Source organism: Lissotriton vulgaris, unplaced genomic scaffold (assembly GCF_964263255.1).
Source record: "Lissotriton vulgaris unplaced genomic scaffold, aLisVul1.2 SCAFFOLD_624, whole genome shotgun sequence".
In the NCBI taxonomy this organism is placed as follows: domain Eukaryota; kingdom Metazoa; phylum Chordata; class Amphibia; order Caudata; family Salamandridae; genus Lissotriton; species Lissotriton vulgaris.
The window spans coordinates 972952-998725 of NW_028255427.1; the positions used below are offsets into that span (position 1 = coordinate 972952).

The following is a 25774-nucleotide window of genomic DNA, read 5'->3' on the forward strand; positions in this document are numbered from 1 at the left end:
TGAACTGAGCTCCACACCATGAGGGCTGCAAGACAGCTCGGCTCCATCACCCATCCCGCACAAAATAACGACAAACCGTATGCAAATATTAAAAATATAGACAACACACCAGCAAAGAAACAGGGTAAAACATTTTATTAAAAAACTATTTACATAACGTTGGTTTATAAGATGATGTCAGTAGTGGACCGATGTGTGAATAGATCGAAAGCAGCACAAGGCTCCAAGATCCGGATGGCAAGCTCCTGGATGTTGGGTGCCATAGTTTAGAGTTCTGAATTTGAGCCTTTTTGAATGTCTGTGCTTTGTTGAATCAAATTTGCGGCTTGACACAAAGCTGACTCAAGCGTTGCTACTGATGCTATGCAGACCAAAACTGGTTTTCAGTTTGTACATTTTTCTAGATTTTTAATCCAAGTTTGGTTGACTTTGTAGAACGATGGCTTCAAATTTTCAACATACGGTGTGGTGGCGCTGACTGGGAGGGGGCGCTTCGCTCCTGCCCCCTCCCCAAGTAAGATTTTCATACGTGAAAGTACGTTAATGGTTTTGGTCCCTGAGATGCTTCGATGTCACTGCCATTCTCAAATAGCATAAGTTCTGGATGTTGGGTGCCATAGTTAAGAGTTCTGAGCAGCGCTTGTAACACTGTCTGAAGCTTATTTCCACCTACTGCAGCTTCACTATTCTCAAAGTAAGTGAGTGTCGTTTGTGGACCTGACTGCATTAGAAAACAATGTGATATGTTACCTTCCTAAACAGCTTGACGGAGGCCCCTGAGGGGCGGTGTGATGGCCATGGACTCGGAGAAGACGCTTGGCTCCGACACCCTCCCCAAGTCTTATAGCACTGGTGTAGCCTGAGATCGCCCCCGACATAGGCGGCCGGCTCCCGGGATCCGGCGGAACTTTTTGCCTTTTGATGACTCTTCAATTCTGAACCTTGTCCCATCCAGCTGAGTTGCGCCCACTCTTGCGGCTACAGCGTCTTGCCCACCATCCAGCTGAATTGCGCCCACTCTTGCGGTGCAGCGATAGGCGACTGCCACAGGACTCTCAAAATGGCGGCCGGCTCTTCGGTTTTGGGCCTGGTCCACTAAAATGGCCCTGGGACACCTTTGAACTCGGACGCTTCCCTGATAGGGCTTGGGTCCCATTCTCGAAAAGCGTCCCCTCAGCCGTGAAGATTCTACAAAAGTCTTGGGGGCCTCCGACTCCCGCAGGCTTCTGGTGGGAAGCGGCTGCCATGATTGCTCGTGGAATGGCCACGACGGAGCTACGAGATGGTAGTGGTCTCATGCTGACGCCAGCTTTAGTCTGAAACATCCAGAAACACTGTAGACTACCAATTCGATCAGTTCCGGTAGCGCCCCAACATGACCCGGAAGAGAAGAACTTGCCCTCCCCTCTTTGACTGATGGTTCTTGTTGCCTGTCCCCTCTGTTGTCATTTAACAGAACTTTTTGGACTGCTGAAAGGAGTTGTGTTCCGAACGCTGGTTGGTGGAGACATTTTGACTATATTCTTGACCTACGTTGTCGCGTAATGCGTTATATGACACGCCGCGTTACCGCACCCGGAAGTGATCCGCGGCGCGGCGCGCAGCGCGCAACGTAAGCATAACAGGACATGTGACTTGTTAATAAAACTTTTCATTGGTTCATTTTACTTTTGTTAATTTAATGATGAAAAGCTTGGTCATATGAACTAAAAATTACGCTTTTTATTGTTTTCGAACAATATTTTTTTTTCAAACATATGTTATAATATTCCAGGCTAATGTACTTTCCCGGAAAATTTACAACTGTCTTGCAAGTAAAATATATTCCTTTTTCGAGAAAAAGGGCGTTTCTTCCTTCCATGACGGAGCCGTTGAGTAAAAGAGATTCGGCCTGCTATCTTAGTCGCCGATACGCCTGATTATCAGATTCTTATCGATCACTTTATATTGCAGACATGAAAAACACAACTGCTATTAAGCATTTATCTTTACTGCGTTCCTACATATTATACCTTTTATCCGTCATGTAATTGGACTGCTTTATTTCACTTGCCTTTACTGATTCGAAAACAGTGACTAAAAGTAAAAACTTTACCAATGTAAATACTACTACCGTGTTTTGTTTTAAAAACCTTTATTGTGAAAATGTCAGTATACAAATACGGGCCTATAACCACGTGGGCCGGCCACGGAGCAAACTGTATTCGTATATGATGAGGAGACATTTACACTGTAGAGGAACGTAACGAGCGGGCCATTAGGTTGCAAGAACAAAGGTGTCTAACAGTTGCGGAATCGGTGGACGTACATTTTGTAATTAAAATACGACACGGCCACTTACAATAACATTTTCTAGATATACATTTGCGGGCAAGGAGTTACGAGTCCCATTTATACCGGCGCCATTTTGGGCGAGGCCGGGCAGGTCCAAGATATAGTCAAAATGTCTCCACCAACCATCGGCCAGACCAGAACCCCTTTCGTCCCTTTATGCTACAAGATGGTGTCTTCCATTCAGAAAATATTGTTGGCAGCATTTTGAAAGGAAACAGGAACAGCCATTGTCCTAGTGAGTTTCACATTGTTACATTTAGGAAGAATGTTGAAGAGTAGTATGTGGAAAATCTGAAGCCATTTTTCTACAAACTCTCAATCAGACTTGGATGGAAAAAAAAATCCTGAAGAATGTACAAACTGAAAACCAATTTTTGTCTGTATAGCATCAACAGTAACGCTTGAGTCAGCTTTGTGTCAAGCCGCCATTTTCATTCAATCAATAGCGTCCCCCTGCACACATTCAGGGACCTGGTCGTGTCTTCAGATGAAACGGATTGTAGGAAAAGAAGCAGAAAGGAAAAGGCAAAAAGTTCCGCCGGACCTCGGGAGCCGGCCGCCTATGTCATGTGCCACCTTTGGCCACACCAGGGCAATAGTGAAGCTGCAGCAGGTGCAAATAAGCTTCAGACAGTCCTACAAGCACTGCTCAGAACTCTCAACTGAGGCACTCAACATCCAGGACTTGCCATTCGGATCTTGGCGCCTTGTGCTGGTTCCGACCTATTCACACATCAGTCCACTACTGACATCACCTCATAAGCCAACGGGGCACCCCACGCCGACTTTCGGCGCAGCATTGTAGGATGGCCACACCAGTGCGGCCACTTGCTGGACACCACCTCGGTGCCATCCGGATCTCGGCGCGTTCGAGTCACTGTGCCGGAAGAGTGACCGGAACTCAGCTGAACACGCCGTCTTTCGGCGCAGCATTGTAGGATGGCCACACCAGTACGGCAATTTGCTGGACACCACCTCTGTGCCATCCGGATCTCGGCGCGTTCGAGCCACTGTACCGCAAGAGTGACCGCAACTCAGCTGGACACGCCATCTTTCGGCGCAGCATTGTAGGATGGCCACACCAGTGCGGCAATTTGCTGGACACCACCTCGGTGCCATCCGGATCTCGGCGCGTTCGAGTCACTGTACCGCAACAGTGACCGCAACTCAGCTGGACACGCCGTCTTTCGGCGCAGCATTGTAGGATGGCCACACCAGTGCGGCAATTTGCTGGACACCACCTCGGTGCCATCCGGATCTCGGCGCGTTGTGCTGCCTTCGGCCTATTCGCACATCGGTCCGCTACTGATGCCGCCTCACGTGCCAACGGATTTTCTACGCTTTTTGTAGCCCTATGCCGCATAACAGGTCATGTGACTTGTTTATAAAACTTTTCATTGGTTCATTTTACTTTTGGTTTCCTAAAGATGGAAGGCTTGGTCATATGACCTAAAAATAACACTTTTCATTGGTTTAGAACATTTTTTTTTCCCAAACGATGAAAGCCCCACCTTGTTTCTGGATCATTCAGACTGAAGCTGGCGTCAGCATGAGAGCACCACCATCTCGTGGCTCCGTCGTGGTCATTCCGCGAGCAATCATGGCAGCCGCTCCCCACCGGAAGCCTGCGGGAGTCGGGGGCCCCCAAGACTTTTGTAGAATCTTCACGGCTGAGGGGACGCTTTTCGAGAATGGAGCCCAAGCCCTATCAGGCAAGCGTCCAAGTTCCAAGGTGTCCCAGGGCCATTTCAGTGGACCAGGCCCAAAACCGAGGAGCCGTCCGCCATTTTAAGAGCCATGTGGCAGCCGCCTATCGCTGCACTGCAAGAGTGGGAGCAACTCAACAACATGGTGAGCGAGACGCTGTAGCCGCAAGAGCGGGCGCAACTCAGCTAGATGGCCGCCACCTGGGGAGGCCCGTTCACGCCGCCTCCCCCACCCCCGGGCCGCCGCACGCCAATTTTCGGAGCAGCATTGTAGGATACCAAAACCAGTGCGGCAGTTTACTGGACATCACCTGGGTGCCTGTCGTACATGTGTCAGCCATGTGACACTGGACACAGTCCCATCAACATCTCAACGCGTTCTGCTGCCTTGGGACTATTCGCACAACAGACCGCTACTGACGAGGCCTCCCCCCGCACCACCCGGGACGCCCCACGCTGTTTTTCTGTGCTGCATTGTAGGATCCCAAAACCAGTGCGGCACCCAGGCGACATCACCTGGGTGCCGTCCAGAACTCTGCACGTTGTGCTGCCTTGGGACTATTCGCACAAAAGACAGCTTCTAACCATTGTTGCTTTTTGTGTCGAAAAATGTTTAAATGTTTTTAGTTTTTGTTCCGTTCGTTATAGTTAATAGTTAATAAAGTTTTATAATCTTACTTTGTTGGAGTGTTATCTATTTTTTTAAAAACGGGTGAATGGGGCCTTGAATCGGGTTATTGTCATGTGTGGGCTTTGGAAGTGTGCTGCTGCAGGATCGGACATTTCAAACTCAAATGCACGTTCTTTTTCTTACCTTTCCGAAGCATGGAGCGCAATAGCAGGCAGAGAAAGGGTGATGCACGTGTTGAACACTACCTGACCTGGCAAGTTGCTGGCAGTGCCCGCCCGCTCCTAAAAGAGGGCACACACACACCGCCGCCCCGAGTACTTCACAAATCTTTAAAAGACCATGCGCTTGTTCATGAGGCTTAAATGGTTTATCACCTCTTCTAGAACCCCTGCATCGACCCTCTGACGTTTCCTGGAAAAATTACCATGTAACACAATACCAAGCCCTGTCAGCTGAAACCCCCAAGGAATCGTGGGGCATATTATCAAGGGGGTTTATCTCCGCTTTTTTGGCTTTAAAAGCCATGAAAGCGGAGATAACATTATCTCCCTATTACCAAGCTGTCGCTAACACCAGTTAGTGACAGCTAAAAGGAGATAGCGACCATCTTGGGCCCCGCTTTGCATGTCAGTGATACTTATCACTAATGACATGCAAAGTGGCGTACCAAGATGTTAGCGACTGGAAACAGTCCCTAACATCGCTATCTTCTATTACCAACTTTTGGAGATATTCGCGCTAAGCGCAAATATCTCCAAAATCTAACACCTGCCCTGAGCAGTTCTTAGCCATGTTATCCAATGGGAGGTGGATAACATGGCTAAGAGCATTTGCTCGATAATACATGAATATCGCTGACTTTTCTGCGATAATAGCAAGGTTTATCTGCGATAAAAATCGCCGATGTGCGGCGATAATTTTTGTCTCTAAACAAGTTAGAGACAAAAATTATCGCTAGTTGTTCGTAATATGCCCCCGGGTTTTTGCTTGCAGAAATCGGGAGGCGGGAGACTAGCACTGAAATCAGTAGTCACACGCCTGAATCAGGAGAGTTGGCATGTCTGAATTCTCTACAGCTGGGGCCATGAACTACATCCGCAGGGGTAGGTGATAGCCTGGGACCAGCCTGGCATCTAAAATGGCTGCCGTGCACGACAAAATTGTGGCATTGGAAAAAAGGCAAGATGGCGCAGCCGCTGGAAGAGATGTATCAACATATATCAGCCTCCTCAGCCACCCTCAGGAAACATAGGGAATTAGGATACGTCTCCCGCACCCCCTTATACCTAGTAATTTAATTAACGAAGCACAAAATGGCGAATTCCCGTTTCGCTACCAGTTTGCGGCCCAGTTCGCGGCCCGTGAAGCGCTTCTACCGTGAAAAATAATTTTTTTTTTCTTTTTCCCACGGGACCCTTTAATAACCCCAACAACATTCCTAGGGGGTCAAGAGGGGGATACCTTGCCCCCTTTCATTAAATTCCCCCTTAGTTTTTCACCTCTTCTTCTCTCTCGATCCTACCGAGAAACAAGATGGCGGCCGCTCCGGACTGTCACGAAGCAAAATAAAAAAAAGCTCACGCACAGCCGCTGGAAGAGATGTATCAACATATATCAGCCTCCTCAGCCACCCTCAGGAAACATAGGGGATTAGGATACGTCTCCCGCACCCCCTTATACCTAGTAATTTAATTAACGAAGCACAAAATGGCGAATTCCCGTTTCGCTACCAGTTTGCGGCCCAGTTCGCGGCCCGTGAAGCGCTTCTACCGTGAAAAATCATTTTTTTTTCTTTTTCCCACGGGACCCTTTAATAACCCCAACAACATTCCTAGGGGGTCAAGAGGGGGATACCTTGCCCCCTTTCATTAAATTCCCCCTTCGTTTTTCACCTCTTCTTCTCTCTCGATCCTACCGAGAGACAAGATGGCGGCCGCTCCGGACTGTTTAGAATGTTGACAGACACCGGAGAGCCAATCAGCTTTCTGCGCGCAAAGTTCCGATAAGCGAAAAGTAAGCGGACCGGATCGCTGCCCGGAGCGCTGTTACAGATATATATCTTGATTTAAACGTTAATTTCTCGAAATCCACTGAAGCACATATATTGAGACCTAGCAAAGGCACATCGGGCTACCAGTCCCTACAATTTTGCCAAGTTTCGTGCAAATCCATTCAGCCGTTCGAGCTAAAAGTGAGGCCAACCGCCCTATGGAAAACTCAATGTAAAAAACGCGTTTTGGGACCCCCCTTTTTTCTCAGCCCCCCCTTGACGAAACCCCACCAAATTTCCAGGGGCTGCTCAGAAACAAAATGTGCCATTTTCCTGAAAATTTCAGCCGATTCCGTCCACAAACGCCAAAGTTATTAGACATAGAATTTTCAGAAATCCCATAGGGAATAAATCCTAACTATATATACCTACTGGCGATAGCCAGTAGGTAATATATATATATATATATATATATATATATATATATATATATATATATATATATATATATATATACATATTTACATTTCAAACTAAACCACATTCATTGGATGATGTCATCAGTGATGTCACTGACCATGTCATGAATGATGTAATAGAGGGGAAAGGAGCAGAAAACTTATTAGACATAGAATTTTCAGAAATCCCATAGGGAATAAATCCTAACTATATATACCTACTGGCGATAGCCAGTAGGTAATATATATATATATATATATATATATATATATATATATATATATATATATATATATACATATTTACATTTCAAACTAAACCACATTCATTGGATGATGTCATCAGTGATGTCACTGACCATGTCATGAATGATGTAATAGAGGGGAAAGGAGCAGAAAACTTCCAGTTTTGCACGGTTGCACATGGGCAGTCACTTGGTCCTATGCTCTTTGTTGCTTACCGGTTTCAGTTTGTAGCTGCAAGCTTGTGTCACCCACCTCCTAAAATATCCATTCAGACACTTATACACCCACTCATTCTTCAATACGCCTTTCCCTATATATATTTAACATATTTAAACTTTACAGAAACACACAGTCAGTAGAGAATGTCATCAGTGATGTCATCAGTGATGTCATTTGAGATGGCATCAGTGATGTCATCAGTGATGACACTGACCATGACCATGTCATGAGTGATATAATATGTGACGTCATCAGCAGTGTGGGGGCGCGAGTTATAGTTAGTAGAACTAACTATAACTGAGGAATTTCTATGGTTTTGTACGAGTGAAATGTCCAGATAACTATAACACCCCTGAAACTTATTGTTTTTTCAGTGAAGATATATACATATATATCACACATATTTAAACTTTACAGAAACACACAGTCACTGGATGATGTCATCAGTGATGTCATTTGAGATACCATCAATGTTGTCACTGACTATGACATGAATGATGTAATATGTAACGTCATCAGCAGTGCATTGTGGGGGCGCGAGTTATAGTTAGCTGAACAGCCACATTTCTCAGGTTTTGTATGAGTGAAATGTCCAACTAATTATAATGTCCGTGAAACCTGTGTTTTTTCTGTGAATACATATATATATTACCTACTGGCGGTAAGCATGGGCGGAAAATCCGTTTCGCTCGCGGATTTTGTGGATTTTCGGGAAATTCGCAATCCGCGAGATTCGCGAATCTCCCGCAAAATCCGCAAATCCGCGAGCAGCGGATTTTGCTCGCACTGCTCGCACTGTTCGCGTGAGTTCGCGGCTTCCCAGTACAACTTCGCGCCCCGCGAATAAGTGCTAAATTGCAGAAATACGATCTTAGCAAAACTGAAACTACTTACCAGGTTCAAAAGTTCAGGCTCATCATTAGTAGCCATTTCCTGTAGTGCTTCGTGAGGGGCCCCTCCAGAGTTCAGTTGCCAGTTGCAACTATTATGTGACCCTGCTCTGAACCTCAGAATAGTTACACATATGCCACAAAGGTCCTGAATTACAGCTAAGGGAGACAAGCAGGAGCCAGGCTGGAAGTTAAAATCCATTAATCAGCCCCTAATTCATTATTGTCAGTTGGGGCAGGGCAGGTGTTGTAACTAATTTTGCAACAATGAAAGCACTTAGCAAGTGCAAAAGATCACTAATCAGGGCGCACTAAGGAAGCAGGTGCCAGCTAAAAAAATATTCTGTGACACATTAATCAGCCCCAAATTAATTCAGGTCACTTGAGGCAGGGAAGGTGTGCTTTGCTTTGCCCGAAAATAATGTACACTGGACAACCAGAGGGTGTGGTGATGAAACAGAGGGTGGCATGGGTGGGCCAGAGGGTGGCATGAGTAGTCAGAGAGTGGCAGTGGTGACAGAGAGTGGCAGTGATGAAGAAGAGTGTCCCAAACAGGCTGGACACGTAGAAACAACAAGTTCGCAAAACTTGCGACCCGACAGGTAAGTTCGCAAATTGCGAAATTGTAAACTGGCAGAAACACGGGCGAACACAAAAAAAAATAAAAAACGCAAATTCGCGGGAATTCGCGGATTTTGCGGATTGCGAATTCGCAAATCCGCAAAATTCGCGAACGCGAGATTTGCAAAATTCGCCCATGCTTAACTGGCGGTCGCCAGTAGGTAGTTATAGTTAGGACCTATTAGGGAAATAGGGAAATTTGCAACATTCTATTCCCAATAACTTTGGCGCCGATTGACAAATCTTTGTGAAATTTTCTAAACTTATGGCCCGCTCCGGTCCGTTTCAGAGTGATTTGGCAAGCGGGGGACGAGAAAACAGGGGGGTCCCAAAACATGTTTTCCCATGCAATTTCCCATAGGAAACTTTAGACATGGCTACAGCCCGAACTGCTGAACGGAATTACACCAAATTTGGCAAAAAGGTAGCCCTTGGTTCAGAAAGATCCCTATTTAGGTCTCGCATAGCTTTGCAGCGCAAAATGCTGTTCGCTTTTCGAGACATGCAGTATACACTATTGTGGGGGAAGCTCCGCCCACTTTCTGGCCTATTTTTGTTTGGGTTGACTCATAAATGCTGCCTTTTGATATGTTTTCGACTTCTTAGCCCCTCCTCCTGACGTCATCTTCTCATTTATATCCTTCCCTGGCTATTGACCCTTTTACTTAAAAACTATTTTTGCCCTGTGTTCCCCCCCACCCCCTCCTGCAGTCTGTGACTTTTTGCCCCCCCTTCACCTCCCCCACTCCCGTTCGTGTCTTCCTGAACCCCCAACCTCCTGTTTCCAATGCAATAGGACTCGCCTAAATACGAGTTCTATTGCATTAAAAAAAGCTTGTTTGTTGTGGGATTGGCTAGCTGGATGCACTCTTTCTTTATGTCGCGCTGCTGACAGCCTTGTTTTGCCTGACTCTATAACACATGCGCAATACACGCGGGAAGGAGGGTGACGCCCACGCAATCTTAACCCTGCATTTCCATTCCCAGCGCATTTCGTCTCTTCGGCATTGCTGTGTTGTACTTTACAGTGCCCCAGGGGCACAAGCAGGGACCGACTACAGTGCTCCTGTACAAGCACGTAGTCTACGGTCCCCCGGGGGCACAATCAGGCATCCACTCCGCTATGCTTTCCTTGTTGAAACTGGAACGCAAAAAAAGTGAACTCAGCAGACGTGGACACCAGTAAGGTTTACTAGAATAGATTAAGCACTCCATTTGAGCGCTTGTGTTTGAAGATATCTGCCTCATGAATTTCTCTCACCTCCGCTGTGTGTAGCTCTGTTGCCTTTGCGCTTCTCCCTGTCCCCCTCCATGTTGCCCTCTGCCTCATGTGCTCCCCCTGTTGCATTCTTCCGCCTGCTCCACTATACTTTCTCTTTTTTCACTCTCTGCTCCACTTTGTACTTTCTCGCTCTGTTGTCTGCTTCCCCCACCTGCGACCCCATGTTGCCTCCTGCACCGGACTCCGTGTTGCTTCCCTCTCATCGGTTTAAAAATCCCTTTGCATTTCATTCCCGTTTATACATACTAGCATAGCATTCTAATAATGTCTGTGCAGACGACAACAATGGTATTGCCTATTATTTCTTTGTTCACAATGCAATTGCCGGTTTATGCATATTTAAAGAAACATTCAGCAGTTGTGCCTCTTTACACTGGAATTTAAATCACAGCCACGGGGAAATTCTCGGGCACATCACTGGCAATGAGTCTGTGTATGATGTTTAAACAACAAGATATCTATTCACACACAGGGGTTTCTTTGATGTCTTAAGTTGGACAATAGTGTCCTGCTGGAGTGTTTTATTTATTTTCTGTGCATTTAGTATTGCCTCGTTTGCCAGCAGTTGACACTTTTTAACCTTTTTTCCATCTTGCGTTTTCCAGTATTTCACAAATGTATACTCACCCCAAGCCGCCTGTCAGAGCGTAACAAACACAAAGCCAACTCGCAGAGCGTTTTTCACAGTGGCAAAAATAAATTCATAGTTACGTATATCTATCTGTGTTACCGTTGCTTCAATCAATCGCCGATCATTGGTCTGGACGGTTGCAAGTGTGACGTCTAGGGTAGAGGTACAAATATGCCTGTTATGTGTTTTCATGCTTTTTTTAGTTTTTATTATCTGATGGAGCAATGCTGGGTTGGAGTAAGTCCTTTACGCGCACCCATTATTTAACTGGAGGACAGACAGCTGCACTACCGGACAGGTGTCCCTGCACTTTCATCATATGTCCTGCTAATATTAACTCAGAATTGCACCAGACATGTAAAAGAAATATCACTGCAGTGTGGGAGTAGTACGTGGTGATGGTGGTAGGGAAGTGACTTAATGAGGAGAGATGGTTGGCCTGATGTTTTGTGGGAGGTGAACAATAGTAGCAAAAGTGGGTGATACATTGGCCTGATGGCCGGAGTTAGTGCTTTACAAGATGGGGTGCTTTATAGCAATTTGTTTTAACTAAAAAAGTGAGTGCAGGTGGTCCCATGGATAATATGGTGCATAGCTAAATACTTATAAGGTCCCAAATGCGAGACCTTTGCTTTGCAAATGCTTGTTGTTAAATGGTGTTAATACGTTCAGTAGTTGCTGAGAAAATCAAAATTAAAAAAGTTGTGATATCTATGGCCGCGCAGGATGCGCGCACCCTCCATATCACGAGTTTCATGCTAAATGGCTGTCATGCTAATTGGCTGTGAAAACAGAAAAAAAAACATGCAAAACACGAAAAGGGGGCAGGGTGGAAACACCCTGACCCCCTAGGCCTGCTCAGGGCCACAAGGACCCCCAAGGCCCCCCCAAAAAGTTTTATTTAAAAAATTTTTTGCGGTATGCGCTTATGATTCGCACATCCGGCCACGAAAAAAACCGAAGCATGGGCTCCCGTGCTTCGTTAGTATTTAGCCCCCAGGTGGGCCACGTCCTGGGGGCAATATTTTTATGATAATGGGGGGCACTGAGGGGCACCCCAGCCCCGGGGACCTCCACCCCCAGGGCTTTTTAGAAACATGTCTGGGGGGCTCACAGCTCCCCCCAGCCCCGGGGACCGCCACCTCTGGGGCTTCTAAGATAAATGGTTGGGGGGGCTCAAAATCCCCCCAAGCCTCAGGTACCGCCACCCCCGGGGCTTCCTGATTACATTTGTGGAGGGCTCTCAGCCCCCCCAGCCTCAGGGACCGCCACCCCCACGCTTGTAAAAAACATGGGTGGGGGCTCAAAGGCCCCCCTGCAGCCCCGGGGACCGCCACCCCCGGGGCTTGTGTTTAATTAAAAAACCCATAATAAATAACCTGTGTGGGGGGCTCGAGCCCCCCCCCACACGCCCCAGGGCCCGCCACCTCCCCGGGGCTCTAAATATTAAAATTGGTGGGTCTGTGATGGACCCCTCCAGCCCGGGGGAACCACCATCTTCCTGGGGCTTTGTCATTGATGGGAGGGGCCCCCCTCCTGGAGCCCTGTCATGGCCCTGGGGACCACCACCCCCCAGGGCCTCCTGCAGTGTCTCAGGGTGCCCACCCCTGGGACACTGCAGTTTGCTATGGCAGGGCAGGAGCCTTGCGGCTCCCGCCCTGCCATAGCAAACTCTGCTTTGGCATTTGGAAGAGAGAGCAGGAAATCTGCTCTTTCTTCCAAATACCAAAGCCAACTGCTTTTCCACACAGGGAGCTGCATCTTAGCAGCCCCCTATGTCGAAAACCAATGCCAGTTCCCGCAGGAGGCGGGGAGCCGACAGGACTGTGGGGGGATTGGGAAACCTCCCACAGTCCCCAACGGAGAGGGCCAGCACCGGGGATGGGGTCCCCTGGGCCATAAGTGGCCCGGGAGGGGGACCACGCGGCCCCCCTTCCCAATTATAAAAAAAATTATTAAAAAAAAGGAAAGGATGGCCCCGGGGATGGGGTCCCAGGGCAATAAATGGCCCGAGGAGGGGGCCCCGCAGCCCCTTCCAATAAAATTAGAGTGAAAAAATGGCAATGCACCGGGGATGGGGTCCCCGGGGACGATTATGGCCTCGGGAGGGGGGCCACACAGCCCCCTTCCAAATTTTTTATTAAAAAAAAATAGGGGGCAGGCCCTGGGGGATGGGGTTTCCAGGGCAAAAAAATTTTCAAAAGAAGGGGGGGCAACACAGCCCCCCTTTTTACACCTCTCTGCAACGCAGCTCTGTGGCGCATAATGGAGGTACCTAGTGGGCTTGTTGGACCCTAGGGACCCTCAGGATTCAAGGGGACTTTATCCCCCAACTTAAAATGCCCATGGGGCTTGTTTGCACACATGTCAATGCATGCTCCCCCTTCCCTTCACTAGTGTGCAAACGCACCCCGTGGCACATTTTAAGAGGTAGTTTTAATCCCCCTGCCCTATTATCTACTAGGGGCTTACATAGGAGGTCATTCTAATCACAGGGGTAACCCAACCCATAGTGTACCCTGTATATAGGTGTTTTCACTGTATTATAAGTGTCTTTTAGCATACCGCTGGCTCTAGGCCTGGTTAGTCAGAGTCAGTTAACACCAGTACCCATCGCAAAAGATGTGGGCACAGGATGATTTTGAAACAAGGCCTCTTTCGGCTCCTCTGTTGGTTCTTTCTGCACATGTCCTGATTTTTCATGCACTTTTCTTCGTCTTTGAGGACTTCTGTTGCTTCTTTCTGCATTTCTTTTTCTTCTTCCAATGCGTTGTTCTTCTTTCTTCACATATCCTACCTCTGTAGGCATAGTTAGAAACTAGCATTTAAAAATACCTTTGACATTCACTTAAAAAACCATAGGTTTCAGTTACGTTAAAGTTAGAAATTAGCATTTAAAAAACCTTTGAAATTCACTGAAAAAAACATTCAGGCACGTTATAGTTAGAAATTAGCAGTTAAAAAACCTTAGAAATTTACTGAAAAAAACATAGGTTTCAGGGGCGTTATAGTTAGCTGGACATTTCACTTGTACAACACCATTAAAATTCCCCTATTATAGTTAGTTCAGCTAACTATAACTCGTGCGCCCGCAATGCACTGCTGATGATGTCACATATTATATCACTCATGACATGGTCAGTGACATCACTCATGACATCACTGATGACATCTCAAATGATATCACTGATGACATCACTGATTACATCGTCCTTGTGATAGAGTGGCAGACCTCCTCTCACCCTACCCTCATACCCACATTCAAAAATAGAAACTAAAATTTTCAAAATAATGGACATCCCAATACGAGTTACAACAACCTATTCAGTAATTCCAAGATCTACATACACATCCGCTCATTCACCAACAGTCCTATACAGTCACTCATACATGTACTTATTCATCATATGTACTCAAACACCTATATATCCTGTTACACACCGCCACTCATCCATAGAGTTACTCACACATAGTTACTCATGCTGATAAAGAATCAAACATCAATTTACTTGCATATACAGTTATACACATACCACCAAACTTACTTCTACAGAAACTTACACATACTTACTCTTTTAAAAAATCACTTATAGAAACACATACTTATTCATACAGGAACTCTTCCAATCTCTCACTCTCACATATACTCACTTATATACACCAATACTCACATGGACTACTTTAAAACATATGTAGTTACTTATAAAGACATTACTGAGACAGTCATTCACTCACTAACACACCCATACACACACTCATCCACCCATACAGTCCTGCACAGATACTGTCTTCAACACATACAAACAGTGACGCACGCATTCATGCATCTATGCACTAAGTAATACCCCCCACTGAACAATACAGACACTCAGACACTCATTCTGATACTCAAAAAAACAAGTAATAACCCATATAAACCCTCATGTAGCTACTCACCAATCCATACACTTATACACAAAGTGAGAGACTGATACAGATATTTACATATTTAAACATTACTCATTAACCCATGTATTCACTAAGATACATTAACCCATGTATTCACTAAGATACAAATAATCAGTCCGTTATACAATCAATTTAAAAAAAAAAACAATTTAGACACTTATATACCAATTTATTCTTCTATCGACCTTGAGATATACATATTTAAAACATATTTAATTTTCAGTAAAACACACATTCACTGGATGATGTCATCAGTGATGTCACTGAACATGCCATGAGTGATGTAATATGTGACGTCATCAGCAGTGCATTGTGGGCGCACGAGTTATAGTTAGCTGAACTAACTATAACAGGGGAATTCCAATGGTTTTGTACGAGTGAAATGTCCAGCTAACTATAACGTCCCTGAAACCTATGGTTTTTTCATTGAATATATAAGGTTTTTAAATGCTAATTCCTAACTATAACGTGCCTGAAACCTATGGTTTTTTTCAATGAATATATATATATATATATATATATGTGTGTGTGTGTGTGTGTGTGTGTGTGTGTGTCCACCCTCTAACCTTAGGGGGTTGAGACATGTAAGTCATGCAAGTCTACATTTAGATGTACATCTATACTGAAAAATGGTGAATAGCAAAAAAGTGGGTAATTCTATTCATGCATTTAGGTGAATGTCTACACTTTTCTGCTATTCACCATTCTTCAGTGTAGATGTACACCTAAATGTAGACTTGCATGACTTACATGTCTCAACCCCCTCAGTTCAGATGGTGGAGACACATATATATCTGGACTTCGTGAACAAATGTACACTATGTCTGACTTCACAACAACATGAAGCATAAGGAGAAAATGTGAGAGCTAAGGGGTCGGCTGTATTTCTATGCCTCCAGTAGTAATGCTTATCAGGTTATTTTCTCATGGTTATGCCTGTTTCCATATTCTTTTCAAAACAAAGTTATATATAGTGTAAAAAGAGACTGCCCCATACTCTGCAAAAATGTGTTTGGTTGATATACACCTGAAATGCCATCGTAATATTAATAGAAATAACTTTCTGGTCATATTTTAATATGAATGTGTACCCACCCCTTCAAGCTAGGAGGTTGGAAAAAGTACTTCTACAGAAATTCTCTGCCCAGTATTACTGAATTACATGTAATCTGAGATGTATACCTATGCACAGGTATAAATCTATATTTGCTGATATCTCCACATGCAGATTTACCTTTGTGAGTTGGGTTCTAAAGGTAAGCCAGAAATACTCTTAAAAGTTTGGATTAAATGAGAGGTACAACAGGAGTACAATATAACTACCCATAGCAACACCTTTGTGAGTTGGGCCATAAAATGTAATGATGTGAAACACCATTTGCTACCTCAATATTCCTACCCAATAAACGTATTCCCTGTACAATAACTCAATTGTGACAACGATTTACTTTCAGCTTCCAGCAACATCACCATTACAGTCCATGGCACCATATAAAAATATGAAATCAAAAAAGTAGAAAAATAAAATGTTTAACAAATGTATTTTACTATACCTATCTTTTGCCTAGATGTATGACACATATCCACGTGTAATGGATTTTCTACCAGGACCTCATCACAAAATATTTAACATCCTAGCTGATCTTCTGACCTTCACTGAAAAAAAAGTGAAAATTAACCAAGGGACTCTGGATCTCAGCAATCCCCGGGACTACATTGACTGCTTCCTCATCAGAATGGAGCAGGTAAGTGAGGTGTCCTTCAAGTTAGACATAAATTGTTAGACTGTAATGACAAAGACCTTTTCTAGAGGTCCCTCTAGTCAGACAGGAGTCCTTGCTGTAAGTAGGTGTAGTCTCGTAAACCTTTACTGGAGGTCACACAGGCTTCCACTACTGCCCCTTCAATATTACAGTACAAGAGATCAGGATTGTAGCTACATCTTTGCATTTAAAAAGATTCATTTGAATGAACTTGTAGATGTGAACATGCATACCTGGTAATGATTTTTCCCTAAAAATGTCTAGCTTGAATTCTTCTGGACTTCACAAACTATGATCTGCAGGTATTTTCTATTTTGTCCATCTTTTGGCAAGCCTGTGCAAATGCACTTTGTCATCTGAAGATCTCTCTAATTATTGGCATTATAGTTTTAGGTTTCTGGTGTTTGGAGGGTGGGCAATTGATTCAGAGCTTGATTCTCCACTTGTTAACTGTGAAAGGGTTTTCACATATTAAATGTTTCTGCATTATATCAACTTTAACATGTAAACAAGCAAATGTTATTAACTGTGTATTATTCATGCTTAGAGCTCACTATATCCTTATTTCAGGACTTTAGGGGAGAACTGACCATAACCATCTACAGAAATAGAACATCCTAGTCCTAGCCTCAGAACGAAACCTAAAATTTTTAACTGATACTTCACTGCACTTTACACCACCGTGCCCTCTGGTGGCACCCCTGGCCCCTCTATCATTAAACCAACTTCTCCTCCCTCTCCCTGTAGTGTAGTTCCTATATTCCCAATAGGCTCTGCACATTGGAATAACATAAACAGCAGTGTAGACGTAGGACTGAGGTCATCTAGGTCTCTACTGAATATGTTAGACTTAATTAGTTTTGCCAGCTAGCTCAGAGGTCACTAGAAGCATTCTCGAATTTTCAGGAAAGGGTTAACCGTCCTGATTTAGACAAGAAGGGATTAGTTTCTGACAACCGCATAAACATGACAACTTTGCTCCCTCAAAATAAAGAGTGTATCTCTAGAGTCGTGTGAAAACAATAGACGGCTATTTCACTCAGAAAATCGTGCATGCTTAGTTTCACCAGAGTGCAGAGACATAGAGAGATGGGCGTTTTCAATAAAAGGTGTTATTTTATTGAGCAGTCTCCTTTCTCATGCAAGAGAAATAAATTGCCACAATTGCAATACTTATCATAAAGTAAAGTGCATACAGTAAAAGTAGTATTATGAAATAATACTGTAAAAGCATTGATATGGTTTCTTAGCCACATGATACTTTAAAATATATAAAATATATACATACATAAAAACATTGACTAAACGAAATCAACTGGTGCTTCTAAGATACGCCTACCCCAGTGTACCTGACCTAAGCCTAATACGTGGGAAGGAGTAAGTAAGTAGCAGTTTTAAGTTAAAGTTAGGTTTTTGCCAAGGATCAGAATCAAGAATTCTCTCTAAGGTTTTAATCAGCTCCGTACCTTGGTTATAGAATGAAGGAGGTCTTGTATCTCGATTCTCAGGAACCTGCGAGGGTAACTCGGGAACACAGGAGCTGGATTTCTCGACGTGAGAAAAGGCAGCGCGTCAAAAAGGGAGGGGCGGCTTCCTTCAGCTCTGGCGACAGCTGGGCTCTCGGACAAGTAGAACGTCGCTCTGCTCCCCACCACCGTGTGTTTGCTTAAGGCAACGTTGGTATATTTATACCTGAAAGGTGTCGGGTTGGACATAAGACGTCATTAAGAACTAACAGTTCTTGCTGGACTCTAGGAGTTCTTGTGCAAATCAAAACAAAAGCAGGAGGGGGATTCCCGGGCTGCTGGAGGCTTGGTTTGTTTAAAGAACGCGTTGTGCTTTCTAGGAGTCTATGGGAGTGGCCTTGCCGTGCTTTGGACGGCATGGGCTATTACTAAATATGGATCTGATTCTTATGCCTCTATAAGGGTACTATTTATTAAAACCACATAAGGGCATGAATCGGGAATATCGAATAAGGGTCCTAGATAGAAATACAACACCCACTCCACGGATTAATGTCCATCATTACTAAAAAATAAGCAACAGTAAACATATGATGCATGTGTGTTTTCCAACCCACCCCAAAATAAGTAATTGCATTTGAAATGGTGTATGGTTTATACACGAAAATGAGTATTGGTACTGTACGTTTTCAAGCAAGGTTATCATTCAGTTAAGTTCATATATATCAGCTGAATGAATTGCGAAAATTATTAATGAAATTTCACATGAAATGGCTCTGTATACAGAATAGAAGGTCGAGACCATTTTATCACATATTTATATGATATTGTACATGTGCTAGAGGCTGAGGTAAAATATTGTCTCTAATGTTTGTAAAAATAGAAGCTCTGTTCACTAAGAATAGTTCTACTTTAAGCAAAGTATCATGTGCCGGGAAAAATGGAAAAATATTTTGATTTGAAAGGAAAAATAATTTCGTTTTCAGAGGAAAAATAGTTCCAAATGTTTTCAATTGCTTTGTTTAACAGAACCGAAGGCCAAATTCAGAGTTCAGGGAACGCTGTGTGCTTATCGTTCTAAAAAGTTATTCCCGTTGTTCAGGGGAGAACATCATATCAGACAGACTCGCAAAAAATTGGTCTACCACATCAGGTGAAAGTTCGACCAAGTTTGAAAATACTGAAATTGTGCAGTTCTCTGCGTGATTGCTATCATCGATGTTTGGATCAGTAATGCTCACAGAAGGTTGTACCTGTTTGGTGCTGCTTTCCTCTCGTACTTCACCGCCACCTACTCGTAGTGGTGAAGTCTCAACGAATGCTGTCATCAGAATAGGTAGCCGCTGGGGACAACATGTTGCATGAGTCGTTACCGGACCTAGCAAAGTATCGATATCCATTGGTACTGCTGATGGTAGTGTAAGACAGACGTCCAACACGCATTCTTCTCCGCATAGCAGACATCGAAGCACAGGTAAGATGCAATCCTGCCAGATTGGTCTGAATGAAAGAAACCAAGTTGTACTCAGATCTCTTAGCCGGGCCAATCCGAGGACCTTAGTGATACGGTCTCGGTATCGTATTCCTAGGATCGTTTCATTCCATCGTTGCTGGAGTCTTGTCTGTGGATAGGCTTGCCATATCCGAGCAGAAGGAGCAAAAATAAAATTCCTGCTACGAGTCCCAAAATTAAAGGTAGGCCGCCAAAGACAGAATGGACAAAATTCAGGAAGATGCCCAGAACTGTTTCAAATGGTGTTAACAGTCCCGAAAAAATTGTCTTAAATACATGTGCGATGCCACTGGTATCAGACATGTTTAAAATTTGACTTAACATTTCTATGAAATGCACGGGGCAATTTGTCGATAAAAGGGTATGTATCTCTGCAGCTGTCCTTGCAACTTGCAGGTCATACGTGTCTTTGGATGATGTCAAAGGCACAGTTTCTGTAAAAGAATAGACTTCATTCTGCCTAAAATATCAATTCGAATAGAAGAGATATTCACATAAGGCCATATTGCCGCCTCCATGTCTGGATTGCTGTTTGGATACAATACTTGCATACAGCAAACGACCCTGGAAGTAACAGTTACGAGATAACATTCTCCTGGCACCAATCCACAACAGCTGTGGTCAGTTATTACAACGTAGCTACCGTTGGAGAGTTGTCTGAAGAATGGTTCTATCTGTGTTGCAGGAGTGCCTTGCAGGTGACATGAAAGGTTATTCGAAGACCCTTCGCAGGATCCATGCAAGTTAATACCTTGACACAGAAGTGTACTGCTTAGTGATTTTTTACAATTATTACCACTAAGGAATACCTCCTTTTTCCTTTCACTATAACATTTGTGTGTGTAAGGTAAATCCCAGGTTGATTTGATGTAACCTTTGCCCAACCTTTCATACTGGCCTGCTGGTATATATTCTTGGCAATATTTAAACTGGAAAGTTGTTATTGGAATTGTAATTTTTCCGTGTATTATCCATTCAATGACAGGTCTCTCTGACATTGTCAATGGTAATCTCTCAAGTTTTTCAATGCTCAGAATCGTATAATCTGATCCTTTTTGTGCCAAACTGATTTGTTTATCAGTAAGGTTAAAGATAGAAAATAATGACGTTATGTTGATAAGACGCCATGGCACGTAGCCTGAACGTAGGTTTTGCAACGTCCAGCCAAGCTGTAAAATAGAACGCAATTGAGACTGACCATGTTGTAACATTAGCAAGTCATATCAAAGGCAGATGATACAATACTGTCCAATGAATAAATTCTGGAAGACAGAGTCGTTAACCCATTTTCCACAACAGAAAGTGATTTTTCCAAATTGATACGATCAATTTCTCGTACTTCTTTCTGCTGTTTCAATTTGCATTACTTTCCAAGCTTCGTTGTATGCAGCGTATATATAGGCCGCTATGAAACGTTTTTGACGCTGTTTGCGAGGTCCCATTATGAAATCTCGCAAGTCAGCACCTTCTTTAAGTAAAGTAAAGTGTTGCTTAATTTCAGCCAGTGTGGATGTTTGTAGCCACTCAAGGCATAGTTTCCCTACACTGTATGTTGTAACTATCCCTGGATGTTGTCTCTGGGAATATCTTGGATCTGGTCTGGTCATTTGGAACCCCTGTCTTTTGTTCAGGAATCTATCTTGACAGTTGTTTGTGTCTATGGGCCAGATCAACCATTTTTTCCAATCAGGATTTGTTCTGTTTTGGTGAAAAATATGGGATACGTCTATTTCCATATCAGTAGTACTGTTGTAATCAGGTATGGGCTTCGGAATAGACGGTTTGTTTAAGTCTTTTATCTTAGCTAAACCAAGACAAGAAGTTTGTTGAATGGTATCATTCAGGAATATTATTTGTTCTGGGATCATGCAGGCTCTGAATAATGATTCTAGACCTTGTACATGCCAGTCTTTTGTTCCCCAGATCGTTTTTGTTTCAATGTTGTTTTTCTAAAATTCAAAACCAAATGTTGACATTTTGTCATCAAATTTTTCCGAATAAATCAATTTAGTATTTGTCAGCATGTTTTTCATTCCTGTCCTATTTAACATTTTAAAATAAAACGTTTCTGGATCACTGTTGTCAACCCTGAGAAGTATGGAAATTTCTCAAAAAATGTTTTCGAACTTCCTTTTGGTGGTGTTGGACAATGTTCCCATTGATTATAAGTAAAAACATTTCTAGGTTGTGCAGATTTATGCAAATAGTGATGACCATAGTGATTGTAACAGTATAATTCCTCATAATTTGATGAACCCTATAAATAATCATGTTTTGTAAATTTAGCTGACATTATTAAATCTGACATCATATTATCAATATTTTCAAAATCCCAATCATCAGAAAAGGAACTTGGTTTCACAAAATCACTTAAGGAAATCTTGAACTGGTGTGGATACTTCAAGAGCTCAATCGGGCCATAAATATCATAGTCAGTTCTGTCCCATACAATACCCCCAGGTATTGGATTGGCTGTGATGTTCACTGATGATAGTTCTCTTTTCTCGATGTGAGAGGATCTGTGCGTCTTTAGGACCAAGTTGATGTTCTGACTTGCTGTGTCCATTGTACTATATTTTCCATCAATGAATCTACCCAAACATAAAACCATGATGAGCCAAAGCAGGAGGAAAAGTACACCTAACACAGTCCAAAATTCAATCCATGGTGAGATCAGATATGTCTCTTTTAGTTGGTGAAACAGCTCGGTCATTTTCTCTTTTAAAGTTTTTGTTGCTGGCTTGTTTCCATGTTCACTTGGATCATCGGAAAATTCATCAAAGTTGATAAAATAGCCAGGTGCAGTTCTGTCAATTGGTGGGATCGCTTCGGGATTTCTATTGATCTTTGCATTTTCTTTTGTTACGTTTGTACATTCTGAAGCTACAGCATTGTAGATTGGTGTACCTTCACGAATTGTTGCAATTTGGGTTTCAAGAGACACAAGTTCCATGGCTTTGTTGCATAGTCCTTTTTTATTTACTGTTGGTTTATCAAATGTGATTAGTCTCTCAGTTTGAACCTCTTGGATTGTAGCAAAGTTTGGTCTTCTGCTATTTCTTGGGAGTCCACTGGGCCTGCTATTTATTATCGGCCACATGTTTGTGGTTTCACCAGGTCGATTGAAACAATTCTGTTTTCTTTTTTTACCAGCAAGTGGCGGTAGTACTACTGATCTTGTTCCGCTGATAGCTAAGACAGGTACTGCTTTTCTGTAAGAAGGCCCAAAATCCTTCTTCACCGCGATCTTTTCTCTGACCAGATCCCCAATCTTTGGAATCCAGACAGGTCTTGCTGGGACAGGTGGTTCTTCAGTGGTTGTTGGCTTATTCTTTATGTTACTTAGACTATTTCTTGTTTCATTCAAGTCCTGTAAAACAGCCAAACTATCTTTGATATCAAAAGATTTTTCTTCTACCACTGAAGTCTGATGATCCAAATCCTGGATAATCATTCTAGTTCCAAACAAAAGTTCATACGGACTGAAACCTTTTAGAGAATCTCTTTGCATGTTATTAAGACTACGTTGGACACTTATTAAATGTTTGACCCACCCATCACCCGAACCTAATATCCTCGACGTTATAGATTGCTTTATGTCACAGTTTTTTCTTTCCACTACCGCATTTCCCTCAGGATGTAAGGGAGAAGAGTACCGCAATGCAATGCCCATGCTGGTCATGGCCTCTTTGTAAGCTCGAGAGCTAAACGCAGGACCCTGGTCAGAATGTAGCATGCCAATTGCGTATGTGCCGATAAAGACTCGCAAATCTTTTATAACAGTTCTGGCGTCAGCTGAGCGCTGGGGCCTACATTTTTAGTGAATCAAATCTTAATAATTATGGGACCGCATTTGTCCAGTCGGACGTCTGCGCATAGATAGCCTGATGATGTCTAATAGTGGTGTCTGGGCTGTTGTCTGGTCCGGTTCACAACTGCGATCTCTGTTGCAGTCCTCACAATTTGTTGCAAAATTGTAGATATCTACGATCATTCCCGGCCACCAGTAATTTGATTGTAATTCTATCAGAGATTTCAGGATCTCTTGGTGCCTCAGACCCAATCCCATATGTGCGTCTTCAATCAAGAAAACTCTCTGGTTCGTGTTTGGAATTACTCTATCCCCCACTCCAGGGATTTGAGCAAAAGGAACGGAGTTTGCATCAATTATGTATGTATTATTGAGTTGATATTTGAGAGGTAATGCTGCATAATCGCCTTTTAATGAGGCTTTTACCGCCAGCATGGTTTCTCCATCTATTTGTTTTTCTGAACGCTTTTTAGTGGCTACGGAAGCCGGTTGACCAGCCGCCGCTGTGGCTCTATCAGCCAATAAATTCCCTGCAATGTGAACGCCATCACGTCGAAGACTCAGTGTATGTATCACGTGAGTCTTTTGTAGTTCTTTTTGTAAAAGAACTACTTGTTCCCAAAGCTTTTTGTGCTTTATTGTGGCACCTGTGTCATCTTTGTACCCATTCTCGCTCCATGTCTGCATATCACTGTTGTATGACTTGACGCAGTAATGTGAATTGCACACTATTAGTTTGGGGAATTTGGGATCGGCATTTTCAAGCGCCATCTTTAAAGAGCTTATTTCAGCTCGCTGAGCTGAGCAGTTTCTGAGTGATTCAGTTTTGGTAATCATCGGTTTGAATCTACCACAGTGCCAGCGCGATTTAACAATCGCCCCCCTTTCATTGTAGAATTTTTTTCTCTACATCGTAATGGTGTGCAAATCTATCCATATAGAATACACAGGTATATCATTCGAGAGGCAAAATTCCGATTGGCAGAGGATATTCTTGTTCATATTCTAGATCATCTAGTTTTTTCATTTTCGGGTCAAAATAGTATTTCACGTCTTCTGTAGCAGGAGAATTTTCCCATTGTATCCATTTTGGATCTAATGCCACTGTTTTCAAGTTTGGTGGACTTGTTAATGCCTCAAGGGCTGATTCTGCTGCATAAACAGTTATTCTTTTGCCTTGGGCTAGGGCTCTTTCTTTTGCTACAGCAGTTTGAACCACTGTCAGAATTTTTTCTGTAGAGCTGAATTTCATTTCTGCTTGAGTGTACAAGTGTGATTTGTAAGCTATTGGTACCGTTTCTCCCTCATTGGAGGTCAGGTATGTGAATCCGCATTTTCCTGGGATTACTCGGATTACAAGGTTGCCTACGTTGTCGCGAGTTTTCAATTTTGTTTTAGTTAACATGTCTGTCTGTAATGATCTCAAAATTTCTGTGTGTTTTTGAGTCCAATGTATGGGTTTGAAATCAGGTTTTATTAATTCATAGAGAGGTTTAACCATATCTGCATAATTTAAAATGTATGTTCTTCCGAAATTCAGGAAACCTAGTATTGATTGTACATTTCTCAGCGTTTTTGGTGCTTGGAGTACTGCACACCTAAGAAGTTGTCTGCCAGGCTTTTGCCTTCACTTGATAATTCATATCCTAAAAAAAGGACTGTTAGATGGGCAATTCTTGACTTTTCAAAGTTGAATTTGTAACCCTCTGATGCGAACCCAAGAATTATGGTGTTCACTCTTTTTAAGTGAGACTCCAGGTCATCGTCTGTCAGATAGATGTCATCGACATATGATAATGCTTCATCATCATATATTTGTAGTAATTCTGTTACCCTTGCTGAGAATAATTCTGGGCTATTCTTGAATCCCTGAGGGAGTCGGCAAAATTGTTTTTGCGACCCCATTATTGAGAAAGCGGTCAAGTACCTGCTTTCAGGTGCTATGTTTTGACAGAAGAATCCATTTGAAATGTCTAATGTCGTTTTATATTTTTTGTGCACGATATTGTTCATTAGTGCTGCACTGTGTGAATTTTGTACTGCAAATGTTTTACAGCAGGAGTTTAAATGTCTGTAGTCCAAAACTAGACGATTTGAATCGTCTGGCTTGGAGACAGGAAACAAAGGATTGTTCATTTGTGAGGTGCATGTTTCAATCACCCCTTGGTATTCAAGTTGATCTAAGATCACCCTGACTTGCTTTTAAGCTTCTTGTTTAACTGGGTACTGTCTTTGTGCAGTCGGTTGATTTTTTAACTGGATTTT

At 43.2% G+C, this 25774-nt stretch overlaps 1 protein-coding gene across 1 annotated transcript in view; it reads left to right on the forward strand.

Moving 5' to 3' along the window:
• The window catches only part of LOC147659130 (cytochrome P450 2G1-like), a 356398-nt gene that overhangs the window by 317203 nt on the left and 13421 nt on the right, over nucleotides 1–25774 (forward strand). The window contains exon 6 of the mRNA XM_086951950.1: nucleotides 16525–16701. Within this exon, the coding sequence (XP_086808076.1) occupies nucleotides 16525–16701 (177 nt within the window). The remainder of the gene's footprint in view (nucleotides 1–16524; nucleotides 16702–25774) is intronic.